The 16,139-nt window shown below is 42.5% G+C and overlaps 3 protein-coding genes across 6 annotated transcripts in view; 2 read left to right on the forward strand and 1 right to left on the reverse strand.

Moving 5' to 3' along the window:
• Nucleotides 1-7,083, reverse strand: part of LOC115623648 (golgin subfamily B member 1-like) — a 43,833-nt gene extending 36,750 nt beyond the window's left edge. For 2 of the 4 annotated variants that reach the window (XM_030518096.1, XM_030518095.1), the window contains exon 1: nucleotides 6,525-7,083. The gene's annotated coding sequence lies outside the window, so the exon portion shown is untranslated. The remainder of the gene's footprint in view (nucleotides 1-6,524) is intronic. The other 2 variants (XM_030518099.1, XM_030518098.1) reach the window with 2 other exon arrangements.
• A 1,282-nt stretch (nucleotides 7,084-8,365) lies between these two features.
• LOC115623453 (T-complex protein 1 subunit eta-like) lies at nucleotides 8,366-11,982 on the forward strand. Its single transcript, XM_030517809.1, has 6 exons — nucleotides 8,366-8,482; nucleotides 8,819-9,079; nucleotides 9,143-9,962; nucleotides 10,028-10,162; nucleotides 10,222-10,410; nucleotides 11,524-11,982. The coding sequence occupies exons 1-6, from the start codon at nucleotides 8,480-8,482 to the stop codon at nucleotides 11,742-11,744; spliced, it is 1,629 nt and encodes a 542-aa protein (XP_030373669.1). The 5' UTR covers nucleotides 8,366-8,479; the 3' UTR covers nucleotides 11,745-11,982.
• Nucleotides 11,983-12,548: 566 nt separating this feature from the next.
• Nucleotides 12,549-13,689, forward strand: LOC115624162. Its single transcript, XM_030518759.1, has 2 exons — nucleotides 12,549-12,806; nucleotides 12,937-13,689. The coding sequence occupies exons 1-2, from the start codon at nucleotides 12,605-12,607 to the stop codon at nucleotides 13,512-13,514; spliced, it is 780 nt and encodes a 259-aa protein (XP_030374619.1). The 5' UTR covers nucleotides 12,549-12,604; the 3' UTR covers nucleotides 13,515-13,689.
• Nucleotides 13,690-16,139: the final 2,450 nt, after the last annotated feature.

Raw genomic sequence — 16,139 nt, forward strand, 5'->3', positions numbered from 1 at the left:
TCGATCCAGCCGATTGAAATTGAGCTTCGTCAGATCAGGCTCAACGTACGTTGACAGCGGAGCAGCACCAAGAAAATGAGCTGGAGTCAAGACATCGAGATCTGCTGGATGTTCTGAAAGGGATAACAATGGGCGAGAATTAATAATTGCCCCGATATGGCATACAAGCGTGCGCAGTTCATCAAATTCGAGCAGCGATAGTCCGACGGATCTGTAGAAATGATGCTTGGCAGTCTTTACAGCCGCTTCCCATAGACCACCAAAGTGAGGCGAGCGCGGCGGAATGAAACGCCAATCAATACAGTCAGCAAGGCAAAATTCTTGCACAGCCTGCAGGTGCTCGCTGGATTCAAAAAGACGCTTTAGCTCAGCCATCTCGTTCCGTGCGCCAACGAAATTTGTAGCGTTGTCAGACCAGATCCTCGTAGGTCGACAGCGCGTCAAAATAAAGCGTTTAAGTGCATTTAAGAATGCTCCGGTGGTTAAATCCTTCACCAACTCCAAATGCACAGCCTTGGTGGCGAAGCAAATGAAAATGCAAATATAGCATTTTATTGGTGCCTTATTGCGGACCTCGCTTTTGTAGAAAAACGGCCCACAAAAATCCACACCAGTGACCATAAAGGTATGTGAAGCATCAACTCGATCCTTTGGCAGGTCAGCCATAACATGCTCCACAAGACGAGGCTTGGCTCGAAAACAAATGGTGCATTTGCTGACTACGCTGCACACTGTTTTCCGACCGCCAATTGGCCAATACTGCAACCGAATTGAGGCCAGCAATGCACGAGGTCCAGAATGCAGATTACGGACATGGTAGTGCATAATGACTGAACGCGTGACTGGATGACGCCTTGGAAGTATAATTGGATGCTGGGCTTCAAAGTCGAGCGCAGAGTTACTTAGACGGCCACCAACGCGCATCAATCCAGAGCTGTCGAGAAACGGAGATAAAGAAAGACAGGAGCTAGACGATTTCAAAGTGTGTCCGGCCTGCAAGGTCTTGTATTCGTCCCGAAGCGTAGACATTTGAATTGAGCGCATCAACAGCAGTGTACCATGACGGATGCAGTCCACCGATAGCCCAGGAATTCGTACACGGTGCAGGAACTTGTATACATATGCAAACACGCGCTGCAGCTTTCCAAATGTGTTAACATATTTGCATTGCTGTGCAATGTCTTCGCACAGTGTGGTGCTTACAAACACTTTAGAGCGCTGCTCAGGAAGCGACGAGACGGAATTGCAAGACTCTGGCCAAGAAGATTTATCTTTCGTCAGAAATGCGGGACCATGTAGCCACAAGTTGGACTGGACTAATTCGCTGGGCAAAGCTCCACGTGAAAGTATGTCCGCAGGATTTAAATCGGTTGGAATATATCGCCATTCCATGCCAGAGGTCAACTCTTGAATAGTTGCGATGCGATTGGAAACGAAAATTTGAAACCTGGATGGCTCGCTGCGAATCCAAGATAGCGCTACTGCAGAATCAGACCAACAATAAAACTTGCAGTCGAATAACTCCATACGAGATATTTCGTTTATGAGTTGTGCCAGCAAAACGGCTCCGCACAACTCTAGTCGGGGCACGGTCAACGATTTGAGCGGCGCCACACGAGATCTGGAACACAGCAGCTCCGCACGAGATTGGCCTTGCGTGGTCGAAATGATGTACACGCAAGCTCCATAGGCATCTATGCTGGCATCACTAAAACCATGCACTTCAATGGAAACACCAACAGAAAGTGCAAGCCTTGGAAATTTCAGCTGCTTTGTGCGCTCAAAATCTGCAATAAGATTATGCCAAGATGTTGTCAATGATGCTGAAAGGCTTTCATCCCAATCAAGCCTTTCTCTCCAAAGCGCCTGCAGGAATATCTTAGCCTTTGCGATTACTGGTCCAATAAGGCCAAGCGGATCATAAAATCTGGCAATAGTTGACAAAACAGTGCGCTTGCAAATTCGACCAGATGTCAATGCTGGCAGAAACGTGAAAATGAATAAATCCGTCGCAGGATCCCACGACAGTCCTAGAGTTTTTGTTATGTCGCTGCCATCATCAAACTTAACTAGAGTTTCTTTGTCTTCTTCCGGAACTTGTTTGAGCACATCAGGATTGCTGGAGCACCACTTCCTTAGCTTGAAATTAGCCTTGGCAAGTAGCCCTGTGGTTTGTCTCATAATTTCTATGACTTCGTTTGTAGAAGCACCACCAGTGATTAAATCATCAACATAAAAATCGCGGCGCAAGATATCGGAGCCAATAGGAAATAGCTCATGCTCATCTTCAGCCAGCTGATGCATAGTGCGAACGGAGAGAAACGAGGCAGGCTTTGTACCGTAAGTGACGGTATCAAGACGGAAAACTTGAATAGGCTTTTGAGGCGAGTCACGCCATAGAATGCATTGAAAATAGCTATCCGGATTTGATACTCGCACGCAGCGGTACATCTTGCAGATGTCTCCTGTTAAAGCGATAGGAAACGTGCGAAATCGAAGAAGCGTGTTTGCGAGCTTTGACTGAATGGAAGGACCAGCCATTAGGATGTCATTTAAAGAATGACCAGAGGATGTGGATGCGGAACCGTCAAACACGACTCTCAACTTTGTCGTTGTGCTGTCCTCCTTCAGAACGCAATGGTGCGGCAGGAAATACTTGCACAAATTTAGCGAAACTGGCGATACAAGCGACATATGACCCAACTCTAAATACTCCTTAATGAATGCAGAGTACTGTGCTTTGAGAAGTGGATTGCGTTCTAACTTTCGCTCCAAGTTTATGAACCGACGATAGGCTTGCGTATAGGAATCGCCAAGCAGATCTGTGCTGAGCTTTACAGGCAATCGGACGGAATACTCGCCAGTACGCAGGCGCCTGTAATTAGCCTTGAAATGCTCCTCGCAGTCGAACTCTTCTTTGGTGAGTTTTACAGCCGGATCGACACCACTTTCGAGTTCCCAAAAAGAGCGAACCATCTGCTCGATTCGTGTATTGCAATCCTGTGTAGACGGAGACTTGGATGCAACCAAAGCAGATTTCTGACGCTGCGAGCCACCTCCAGTAACTATCCAGCCCAAACGAGTCTTTTGCAGAAGTGGCAGGCCATCAGCCAGTTTAATCTGACCTACGCACAACAACTCGTAGAATACATTGGCACCGATAAGCATATCAATTTGCTGTGGCTTGAAGAACGCCGGATCAGCTAAGCGGACATTGCTTGGTATATCCCAATGAGATATGTCAACCGTGAAATTTGGTTGGTTCTCAGTAATGGAAGGAGCGACCAAAGCAGTAATATTTGCGGAATAGTCAGTGACCAATGATTGCAAGCATAAGTGCACAGTGCAACCATCAGACTTGAAACTGACGTCACCAAGACCAGACACAGAGGCCGACGACTTGGTCTTTCGAAGTTGGAGCCGGTGAGCGAATCGCGAAGTTATTATGTGCAACTGTGATCCGGAATCGAGCAGTGCACGGCAGGGTACCCAAGTCCCGGCGCGATTTTGAATGCTGATGACAGCGGTGGCCAAGAGCACAACATCTGAGCCGAGATTTTGGGCAGGCAATGAAGCAAGCGATGATGGCGAAACAGCTGCGAGAGCGCTACGTGGCAGTAACAATGAAGACGGCCGCGAGTGTAAGTCAGAAGCGGACGATTGCTCAGGCATCAAATTTACGGCAGCTGAATTATTAAAATGCAATAAACTGTGATGTTTGGCACCACAGGTTCTGCACGATCCAGAATTGCAAGTTCTCATTCTGTGTCCCTTTCTAAGACAATTTATACACAGAGAGAGGCGTTTCGCTTCCTTTAAACGAAGTACAGGCGACAAATTACCAAAAAGTGGGCAACTGTATATTTCGTGTGCATTTATGTCACAAAACAGACAACCATTTGCGGATGGGTTAGTGGCGACAAACGAGCGTTTGGTGTTAGTGTTTTTGTTCTTTCCCACCTGATAATTCGACGAATATGATGCCATTGCATGCTCGATGTTTTCCAATTTTTGGCACCTGCTATCCAAGAACGTCGCAAATTGCTCCCACGACGGTATAACGTTTAATGGGGCGGCTTCCTCCCACTTTGCCTGCGTCGCAGCATCCACCTTGCCCAAAATTGTCTGAACGACGATGCTGCCAGCTACATCTTGCATATTGCCCAAACTCAACAGTGCACGCATATTTGCGTTGACTTTGTCGGACAACTCTCGCAGCTTGCTTGTAGTTTCAGCCTTTTTAATGCCCAAAATCTCGGAGATGTGTGCCTGGAAAATAAGACGCTTATTGTTAAACCGCTTGTCGAGTAGGTCTAACGCCACTGAATAATTTGCACCACTTATCTCAAGCGCACGAATCGTGCCCAACGCAGATCCTCTTAAGCTTGACCTCAAATGCTGCAACTTTTCCACATCGGAGAGATCTGGATCCTTGGCGATCACTGATGTGAACATCGAAGCGAAATCTGCATATTCAGTATATCCACCACTGAATGTAGGCAACTTAAGCTCAGGCAAACGAGACCGAGTTATCACAATGGTAGACTGATCATCTTGCCGAAGCGTCGAACACGGCGGCGCGCCAGATTGCATCCTTTGTATTGCATTTAGCAGGCGGCCCTCCAAGCAGACCACCAGCTCAGCAAAGTTGCAGCGCAAACTGCTGCCAATCTCGTCAAAGTCCAGCTCCTCTAATTTGTCATGCACCAAATTAAAAGAGGCCTGAATACTTTGCAGCATTTCCACACGTTTTCGCAGCTCACTTTCTGAAATATTGTCAATTTCACAATCATTTATTTTATTTTGAATAGAAAGCGCCCACGCATATAATGATTGCGCCTTGCGCTTATAAAACTCAACACTATTGCTCGTAGCTTGCACTGCATTGCCCACAGCTGTTGACGTCGAAGCTGTTGGCGCAAGCGTCGCTGCATCAGCTACGTCAGCAGCAGCTGATGCGACAGCTTGGAAGGCGCGCATTTGACCGTCGCTCTCAGACATTGTGAACGCGAGAGAGAACCGAAAACCGAAAATAGCAGAGATAAATGACGCGCGCGAATAACTGTTTTATCTGCTGATGTTCGTTGCCCTCAAAAACGTCGCTTCACACGGCTGCTTATTGGCGGTACAGTAGGCACTATGAACTTATATTTTTGCACTTATGTACTTGAATATTTTTTGTGTACAATGAGCTCAATTATGTACGCTTTTGTTTTTTAACGCGATTAAGCAAGGTTTTGTGGAATTATTAATCACGTCGGGGTCACCAAAATGTATAATCATAAGCTTTTTTATGATTCCAAATATGCGAAATTATGTTGGCGAAATAATTGCAAAATAAGCGAAACGAAATTGTTCAATTTAAAAGATGTGCACAAATGTTTATTTTGCATAGGTAGCGATCGCCGAGATTTACAAAGTTTATGCTGGTAGACGGAAAGCTAAGCTTCTCCGTACCAGATGCGATAACGAAAAACGAACTTGACTTGCAGAGTTAGCGACAATAACTAGTACATATGTGGCGGCTGCGCAGCAGCCTATGCAAATTTATGGCAACAAAAGGAAACGTTAAGTGCTCGGCTTGCTATGCAAAGCAAGCGACAAGAAAACGAGCACTTTGCATTGAGTTATTTACGTTACTTATTAACTATGATGTGCTGCTGGTTTTGGCTGTTTTTGGCCGGATGACCAAACAATATGTATATATAGTTAAGACCACGCATTTGTCAACAAATAACTATAAAGTTGAAAATCAATATTAATATATGAACATACGTAATTTAATTTAATTATGATGATGATTTTAATTTGTGCTCCTATTTCTTTATCAATTAAAATCAGTTTAATTTTGCCGCTCCTTGACAATTTCTACTGTATAGTTGTATATACTATACTATATATAAAGTATATATAGTTGATTCTGCTCAAGTGCCGTCAGATCAACTTAATCAAGGCCGAAAATCTCTATCCCATGTGCGAGTATGTACGAGTGTGTGTGAAAATATTGGATTATGCTCTTGGAAACATGAACAACAACAGAAACAAGTGCTATATGAATTGAAATTGGGAAGCAACACGCAGTCTATCAGCTAAATACTATAATAAATTATAACATATTCATAAACTCGTTCATATGATCCACTCTTTGCGCAGAGAAATATTTCATGCTGCATTTAATTAAATTAAAATTGTGCGCCATTAATCAGCAGAGTTCGGGTTGCGGCTCCCATTTTATTTACAACGCGGTGACATCACGAATCCGCCCTGTTGACTGTTTCCTCAGCCCAGCCAGATGGTAGATGGTTGGAACATGCCATCACATCTATAGACTGGACAGCTACAGAATTTTGCCACATTTCTGACACTTTTCACTTTTCATTTCGTTAGCATGTTTCAAAATAAGAAATACACAAATAGTGTATTGCAAAATGGATGCCTCGTTAAAATGTTCTCATACTTATATACATAAAATACTGTATAGTCGGATGTCTGGGGCTGAATCATTCAAGATCACGTATACGCACCATTTACATTCAAAATCCTTGGATAGCAGTCTTTGCGCAAACTTTTCGACCAAGTTCTGGCATGTCATGTAATTGACATGAGAAATATTGTTTTTTTCGCTGCTCCGCTACTTAATTACAAACATACATTCAACTGTTTATTTACTCTTTGTTGCTCGTTTGTTTGTGTGTTTGTTTGTTTGTTTTAGACTGTTTCTTGCAGTGTATATTTTCGCCTTTTGATTTTGCTTTTGCAATGACGTCAATATGTTAATTATAGTATATCTGCGCGCGTACAGTTTTACTCAAAAATTGTTCGGTATGTGGAGCAGAATTCTTTGCGTTTATTTAATTTAAAAGAGTTCGTTAAATTGCTTTCTTTTTATTATGTTTTATGCTTCAACTAGTATTCTTTACACACAATTCGATTACACTTAAATATTTCAAGTAAAGTTATTGTTGCAGTTCGTCGAAGAAGTGGTTAAGTGGTTGTATATTTTTTAATTAATAATAATTGCAATAAACTATAGTAAATTAACTAATTCGAATTAAAAATTTCGTTTGCTTAGCGGCAGCGGAGATCTTTCGTTTCGGTCGGACACCGATTGACTAACTTGGCGGCATAAGCTTTTTAGGGCTTTTCGAATCTTCACATCGTTTTGTTTAATTAAGGAAAGCTTTGGCATTTATTGAATGCACTACTATTCTTTGGGGTTGTTGTCAATGGGAATGCGAATGGAAAGGGGAATGGAATGGGGTGGGGGGCTGCTAAAGCTTTGGCCGCCGCTGTGCGTGTTGGCCGGCGTGCATTCCGGTTCTTAAACCGGAAGATGTAATTGATTGAAGGCGAATGGATATTTGTTTTGAATATTCATGCATGAAAGCTTGTCATGTATTTATAACCCAAATTAGTATGCGGGGTATTCTTAACACGCTGCAGCTGGGAATTTGACAATTGGCTTAATGGCAAGATGAATGAATCCTTCAAATAGGTCAACGGCTTGGCGGCAGCTGTCGTCGATCATAAACACATTATTTTGGCACCAATAAGCTGTCGTCGATCATAAACGCATTATTTCGGCCCCAATAAGTTGAGAGCAGCTCTCCATTCTTGCTGTTATTCTGCGAAGAATTGTAAAACTCCAACAAATTCACACTTACTTCTTTAGAGAGACTTCTTATGTGTACAGTTTCGTAATCACTTTGGCTTGCAGTTTGCAAAATTGTTTTCCAATACACACAACTTCGCATAAATGACACTTTTATCGTGGAGATCACAAATGTATTTTGTAAGCAACTAAATTTCCAGTTCTAAGTTACAGAATTAGATTTAGATGTGCTCTTTAGAAACCATAATTTAATATTAATTTGGCCTTTATTGGCTTAATTTGTTTTTTTCTTCTTTTTGTTTAATTGCTCAAGCGTACAACTCACTCAAGTTGAGCGGTCGGAGCAAACTAAAAACGCACAAATATATTTTTGAATTGGAATGGGCGGCATGCGTGTGCAACCAACCAGTGGAAGATCGCCAAATTTATATAAATAGATGGGAGCACACATCTATATTTGAAGTTTCTAAAACCAAGTGACAAACGCAGATCTCCTTACAACACTGTTTTAGGCGCGCAGGCCACCACCAATCAAAATTGGTGATTAAACTGCCTAATTTGTTAACTTTGTTAAAGATATCCCCAAGTTTTGACGTTCATTGCATTGTAACGGAGTTCTTAAAGTCATACGCGTGCTCATAGGTCTCTAATGACGTCACGTGCGACATCATGTGTTTCGGTATTTCAAACAGTTAGCAGCACTGCTTGCTCGCCTCAAGTATCGAGTCGTTTAGCTTGCTTCCATCCCTAGCGATTACTCATTGCGGAAAACGTGAAAGAAATTCTCATATTCTCGCCGCCTGTCTGCTACTAAATTGTTTGTTTTAAGCAACATTAACGTGTAACGGCGAATATCATCAATTAAATATGGTTAGTTATTGTGCAAATATATATCCAACGTAAGGGTTAAGCCCGCAATCAAATAAAATATCCAAAATTAACGAAAGCATTTTAAACGTGTTTCTCCCCATGTGTGCCAAATTTTAAGTATTTGCTATGAATTTATATTAATTACGGCATATTTAAATGCAATTTGCTTGTCTAGTGCAATGGTCGGTTGCATTTGCCGCTTTGCTAATTTTTCTCTCACACATACACACACACATTTGTAAACATAACCTTCAAAGAAGCTTCTCGGCCAATTGCCGCTGCAGTCACACAAAGCATATCTGACTAATAATCACAATTTATATATTATGTCTGCAGCAACCACAAATTGTGCTGCTCAAGGAAGGCACCGACACGTCGCAGGGTAAGCCGCAACTGGTGTCCAACATAAATGCCTGCCAATCGATTGTGGACGCTGTGCGGACAACTCTGGGACCGCGCGGCATGGACAAGCTAATTGTTGATGCACATGGCAAAGCGACCATTTCTAATGACGGTGCCACAATAATGAAGCTGCTGGACATTGTGCATCCCGCTGCCAAGACATTGGTGGACATTGCCAAGTCACAAGATGCCGAGGTGAGAATTGAAAATTCAATTTACATATATTCTTGCACGTGACTTATAATTTTGTTACTATAGGTGGGTGATGGCACCACTTCCGTTGTGCTGCTGGCCGGCGAGTTCCTTAAACAGGTGAAGCCCTTCGTGGAGGATGGCGTGCATCCGCGTATTGTTATCAAAGCCATACGCAAGGCCCTGCAACTGTGCATGGACAAAATAAACGAGATGGCCGTTCACATTGAAAAACAATCGAAAACAGAGCAGCGTGCCTTGCTGGAGAAATGCGCGGCTACGGCAATGTCGTCTAAACTGATCCATCAGCAGAAGGATTTCTTTGCCAAAATGGTGGTAGATGCTGTGCTCTCGCTGGATGAGCTCCTGCCGCTGAATATGATTGGCATTAAGAAAGTAACGGGCGGTTCTTTGGAAGAGTCGCAGCTTGTATCAGGCGTTGCATTTAAGAAGACATTCTCCTATGCTGGCTTCGAGATGGCACCCAAAGGCTATGAGAATTGCAAAATAGCATTGCTTAACATTGAGCTGGAGCTGAAGGCTGAGCGCGACAATGCCGAGATCCGCGTGGATAACGTAAAGGAGTATCAGAAGGTGGTGGATGCCGAATGGCAAATACTCTACAACAAATTGGCAAAAATACATGAATCAGGCGCCAATGTTGTGCTCTCTAAGCTGCCCATTGGAGATGTGGCCACACAGTATTTCGCAGATCGCAACATATTCTGCGCCGGCCGTGTACCCGAGGAGGATCTCAAGCGCACAATGAAGGCTTGTGGTGGCGCTGTGATGACGACAGCCAACGATATAAGTCCCAATGTGCTCGGACTGTGTGAGCGTTTCGCTGAACGCCAAGTGGGCGGCGAACGTTTCAATCTCTTCCAAGGTGAATATTTCATTATCGGAGCAGTATAGTTTGCTTAACTAATGACTGATTTTATTATTTGGAAGGTTGTCCCAATGCCAAGACCAGCACATTGATCCTACGCGGTGGTGCTGAGCAGTTCTTGGAGGAGACAGAGCGTTCCCTGCACGATGCCATCATGATTGTGCGCCGAACAATCAAACACGATTCAGTCGTTGCCGGTACGTTTGCAATTTACAATACGATATAGAGTGTATAACTGATTGATTTCTTTTGGCAGGCGGTGGCGCCATTGAAATGGAACTTTCCAAAGTGCTGCGCGACTATTCGCGCACCATTGCCGGTAAGGAGCAGCTGTTGATTGCCGCCATTGCCAAGGGCCTGGAAATCATTCCTCGTCAACTGTGCGACAATGCTGGCTTCGATGCGACCAACATTCTCAACAAGTTACGCCAAAAACATGCCCAAGGTAAGTTCTAAAACCTGTTATTATTAATTCTACACTCAAAAGCAACATTCCTGTTTTACCAAATTGCAAGAAAAAAATCTTGTCAAAATTAAAAGAATGGAGAATTGAGGACCAATAAGCTTTATAGACGTTATGTGTCCTAATCGGTTGCAGAAAGTAGAAACGGAAATTCAAGTATATTTTAAGACTTAAAATATTTAACAGTCCTTATAAATCTTTAACATCGACACATTTGGCACATTTTCAACGGCTTTTAAGCCTAGACGACGAATTGGAGTGACATTTTTGCAGAGCCATCAGGGCCGTAATGTAATTCCTTTTTCCAATGTACTCTCTAGCGGTTCGTTTTGCATCCTCGACTAAGACAGAGGATATTATGCGATCAATAGCTGACATATATTTAAAAAGGACCGACTGCTCACCAGCCGCCCAAGGAAACTGCTGTGGCTTCGGAACGGCATCGAGTTTCGAGAACTTAGCTTTCGTTTGGGCTTTCTTCATCTCGTGCTTGAGCGCGTGCTGTGCCATGCCGGGAACGCTGATTCCCATTTCATTGGCAACTATATCTGTCAGCAGGCGCACCATTAGCTGTTCGGTGTTGGGCTTTGGTGTCAGATGCGGATTAACATAATGCATAACAAATTCAGCGGTGCGCTCATAGTCCATGGGCAGGCCAGTGGTGCGATCAAGACGAAACATTTTTGGAAGCTCCTTCTTGGGCTTGGGCCGGGCAATCGTTTTGCGCCAGACGCGTTGCTCTGTCGGCTCCTTTTTGCGTTTATGGGGCTGATGAAAGCGTTTCTTCAGATATAACTGGGTCTGCGCGCATTTCTGCAGACCAATCAGCTTCTTTTTTAAACTCTTAGGCTGTTTCTTTGAAGGACATTTGTGTTGTACAGGTCGTTTAATTTGTTTTTTTGTTGTGGCTACGCTGCACTTCTTGTTGGCCATTTATTTTAAGATAAAAACTAACAATTTTGATACTTATATCCAATGGAATGAAAATGAACTCTGAAGGCATTTGGCGTTTAAGGCGAAGTTGCTCGAGCAAGCTAAAAATTTAACAAATTTCTAGATAAATTATTAACTTCTTACCTTTCTGTTGATTTTCAGGTGGCAAGTGGTATGGCGTTGACATCACAAAGGAGGACATTGCCGACAACTACGAGCAGTGCGTGTGGGAGCCTTCAATCATCAAGATTAATGCCTTGAGTGCCGCTGCAGAAGCCGCTTGCATGATTCTGTCCGTCGATGAGACAATAAGGAGCCCCAAGGCCGGTGAAGCTCCCATGGCGGGCGCCCCCATGGGTCGGGGCATGGGCAGGCCCATGTAAAAAAAAAAAAAAACAGAAAAATTATGAGCATTAGCAACAATAACATAATAAGCTCATTCGCACCTAATAACTCGATTCAAAATCATTCATTTGCATTAAACTCTTAATTTGTATTTAACACCTCTACTATACTATATGTATTACCGATCATACGTCACAGGCTATTTGTTGCACTATTGAACAATTTATAAACTGATCTATGTCTAATAAAAATGGAACGCATATTTTCATAACATAACCGAAGTATTGTTCATGGGCAGTATAGTCTGAAAGACTTATTTCGCTATAAACAGACTTAACCTTTTGAGAAACTCCACAAATTGTTAACTTTTGCTAAGAAGGAAGACTTTGAATTATTAATAATGTTTTTGAATAAATTAAATGAAATTGGGGTTTTAGAAAAGTTACATTCCAGACTATTCCTATAAAATGGACCTTTGAAAATATTGCTTTGATTTCAAAATTAATAAAGTCTAGCTCTCTATACGCCAAATAAAGTTAATTTACAAATAATAATTAACATTTAATTTGCAAATATATGTCAGCTTGTCAGATAATGCAACATAAATGTGATTGTTGCTTTTAACTCTTTAAAGTGAAAATTGCATCTTACCTTTAATTAAAGGCGTTTTTCAAATTTGAACGTCTGTTAAAGCCGTTTGGTAATATTTTGTGCATTCCCATGGCGCACATCTGGCAACTCTCGCGCGCGACTGGACTGCGCTTTGCTAGCGTTTTTGCTCATCACTCAGTGTTGTTTTCGCGCGTCTTTTATGCACACGAACGCAGGCCCGCACACACACATTGCCGCCACACGGTGTCTCTGTCTCTCCCATCCAAGTTAATTTTTGTTGTGAGACATGGGAAACCATAAAGTATTGAAAGGCATGCGCTACTCCATGTACGAGTTCATAGATGCAGTGAAGGTACATCCAATAATCTGGAACCGGGAGCACGAGGATTTCCACAATCGCGAGCTGCGGGATCAGGCATGGCAAAAAATTGGACAGAAGTTGTGTAAAAATTTCGATGCAGCAACTGCGGCGGAAAAGCTGGAAATCGGTAAGCAACGCGAACAGTACATACTTACAAATAAATACATGCATATGTATGTACATATACATATATGTACATATGTGTGTGTAGGTGTTAATGAAAGCAAACACTCTATTTTGTTTACGTTCTCCGGCAGCCAAAACATTACTCAAGCGTTGGAAGAACACACGCGACAGCTTTTTGCGCGTCAATCGATTGCGTCAGAGCGGCGAGGAGACCGGTAGAGCTTCGTATATATACGAAAAGGAGCTCAGTTTCTTGCTGGACGCCAAACAGGACTCGATAAAGGAGGATCCGAAGACGCCGGCGCCAGCCAAGCGCAAGAGATTCGGCATTCTCAGATCCGAAACGAAGCGTCGCAGCTCGGGCCCTGCTCAGGAGGATGATGAGGGGGGCCTGCATGCAGTGCTCGATAGTCTACCCTACACAGAGGATGCCTCTACGCTGCCCGAAGGGGCTCAGGGAACTAGCGCTCACAACATTTCGGCTTTGGCTAAGAACGAAACCTCCACGTTTTCGATGGACTTCACACACTCATCAGTCAACAGTTCCAGCACAATTAATGCTCAGACCCCTTTGGTCACCAGCGATCCCGATCAGGCCTTTTTCGAGAGCATTAAGCCGCACATGCAGAACATGACCTCCGACCAGAAGCTAGAGTTTCAGATTGAAGTATTGAAAATACTGCGTAATTTTAAGCCAAAGCCAAACTGATCTACAATTACGAGTAAGCCTAAGCTAGAGCAATGGAAGGTGCAATATATGTACATGTATATATTTACTTATGTTGTTGAGTAATTTGAGGACCATAGCTTTAATGCACAATTATACAGTTTAAAGAGAGATTAAATGAAATTCCAGTCATTTGCAGCTATTCGAGCAATAACAATTTCTTACTCTAATCGCGCGAACTTAAAAAGGACTCTACATGCAATACGCAAAAGGTGGCAGCACTGTTGGCTGGTATGTTTTGTGTTTCAAGTATTGGTATTTGGTATTTTTTTAGTGGAACATTTCTCAGAAATACGTTTTTTTTATTTTTAAATTAACTGAAGAAGTAGCAGCTATTTTTTACAACTTTAGACATAATTTGTTTTCGACAAGAGTATGTTGAAGAAGTTAATTTGATTTTTGACGATGCAGCGCCATCGAAAGATAATGTGACATATTATGAGATATCGACATCCGTAGGCACATGATCATTTGGCCATCATCTGAACGGCACACAGCCCTTTGTATGCCAGAAGTTTCCGGATAATTAAGGAAAACTAACGTCAACACATCAAACACCCTTATCAAGCGATTGCGAGCTCTCACATAGAAGACTTTTTGAGCACCGGAATCGAATTAATGGTCAAACCTCCTTACAACCCTGACTGAGCACCCAATGACCTGTTTTTGTTTTCATATTTCAAACAATAAGTCCGAGTAGAAGCCGTTGGATCTGTGTTTTTGCTATCTATTCTCTAAACATAAACGAAAGCCCCCCGATTGCAAAAAGAATGCATTCAAAGACGAAAAGAAAGAACTTATCAATGGCCTAGAAACTTTGAGTTTTCTACAACTATATATATGTGTCAATAAAACATTGATGGCTCCATATTCATGAGGCATTAATACGTTTATTAAATATGATGCGCAGTTTATAAACTAAAGTGGTTCGACCAGTTTTAGTTTTCAAAAAGTGCTTAAACCTGTATTTGTATTTACTGCAATGGCTGGCAAGTTTTCCCTTTATATACCGATCTTGAGTGTATGTGTGTGTGTTGCAAAAATCAGGCGTCTCTGTTAGTGCCCCTAAATAAAAAAATTGTGTTAGCCATTTCCTAGCCCTGAGAGCCCTCTAAATACCTTTTACATCCCAACGCTTGTTGTTCGAGTACTCAAGATGTAGCCTGAAGATATTTACTTGTATGTATGTATAATTTCAATAAAATAATGAATATATGACGAATTATAGCTAGAAAGGCTATCTGCTCGAGAGTTAACCTGAAGATTTGTACAACTGTAGACTGGAGACTTAACCTGAAGATATGTGTATATGACTGTTGGGCAACCCAATTATGAATATATATTTCGATGTTTATAAAACATTTGACATAACACACGCGTCAAAACCAAAGTATGAGTTCAACTTTAAAGCTTAAGGAATACTGGTTGATAGGCAGTTTGCCAGGAATAAGGGAAGGAGTATCGCCTATAGCAGCTCTGGGCATAACAGCCAACTTGCTCAAGCGGGTCACTAATTTTTAACGGTTACAGACAATTATGATATACTAGTATACCCGTGTTGGAGAGGAAAGGGCAGTATGTCCTTGTAGGAGAGCATTTCGACTACGTCTTCTGATAAAATTGTTACCCCAACATCTAAGCAACAACTAAGACTTCTTCTTAGCATGTCTTTACAGTTTAAACTGAATGCATCAACAAACGTTTACTGATGAAAAAAAAAAACATAAACTAAAGAAAATTAAATTAAAAGCTAGTACCCAGGATGTGCGAATCGGAAGCAGCTCTGATAACAAGAGGTGTTGTAGCGTAATATCTTGCCATTTATCAATGACAAGAGGAAACGGAAACGACACGAATTCTTCCAATTCGCCAGGGGAGAAGATGCTTAGAAGAATGCAGAAGTTTTTTTTGCAATAATCGTTTCTATGGCAGCTACTTGTATATATACTTGTAGTTTTAAAAAAAACTTGACCTAAGTGTGGCTAAGACGAGTCCACAACCAAGTTTGGTGTCCGTAGCTCTTATGGCTCAAAAGTTGTGCTATATCGATTAATTTCCTATAACATGGGGATCTTCTGTCTGCCAAATGTGCGATTATATTATTATTGTAGAAAAGGGTATCTATTGTGTATAGTTTAATGGAAACACAAGTGCTTTAGAGGAGAAAAAAACTCAATCAGCCCTCATACAAGTATGTCGGCGACACACACACAACACACATGCGAGTACACACTGTAGTGTGTCTGTATTTACTCCCTTAAGTATATACGAAGCAGCCGTTATTATAATTCCCTTTTGTGGTGGTTTCAGTTTCTGGAATTTTTAGGACCCTTGTCGAGCACATTAGCGACTGCAACGGCAGCGGCAACGGCTGTGGCAGCTGCTTTCGGCTTCGGCACTTCACACGCGGCTGCCTACCTGCATAATAGCATTTGGGTTCTCGGATGCCGCTCTTGGTATGGGTGTAACGTATTTTACGCAGAGGGAGATTTAGGTCACAATGAAGGTCCCCTGCCCCCTGCCCTGCTCGTGCGATCTGAGCCATACCTGTAGCGATAGCGAGTGCTGGCAGTGGATTCGAGACTTCGATGAATAGACAGGAAGTGC

Source organism: Scaptodrosophila lebanonensis, unplaced genomic scaffold, assembly GCF_003285725.1.
Source record: "Scaptodrosophila lebanonensis strain 11010-0011.00,11010-0021.00 unplaced genomic scaffold, SlebRS2 tig00000053-arrow-pilon, whole genome shotgun sequence".
NCBI classification, from domain to species: domain Eukaryota; kingdom Metazoa; phylum Arthropoda; class Insecta; order Diptera; family Drosophilidae; genus Scaptodrosophila; species Scaptodrosophila lebanonensis.

What these genes read in the sequence shown, in the direction of transcription:
- LOC115623453 (XM_030517809.1), top strand. An exon ending in CCAAGTCACAAGATGCCGAG is followed by an intron (nt 9,080 to 9,142) that starts GTGAGAATTGAA and finishes TTGTTACTATAG; the next exon opens with GTGGGTGATGGCACCACTTC. An exon ending in ACACGATTCAGTCGTTGCCG is followed by an intron (nt 10,163 to 10,221) that starts GTACGTTTGCAA and finishes TTCTTTTGGCAG; the next exon opens with GCGGTGGCGCCATTGAAATG.
- LOC115624162 (XM_030518759.1), top strand. Translation starts at nt 12,605, where the DNA reads ATGGGAAACCATAAAGTATTGAAAGGCATGCGCTACTCCATGTACGAG. An exon ending in GGCGGAAAAGCTGGAAATCG is followed by an intron (nt 12,807 to 12,936) that starts GTAAGCAACGCG and finishes GTTCTCCGGCAG; the next exon opens with CCAAAACATTACTCAAGCGT.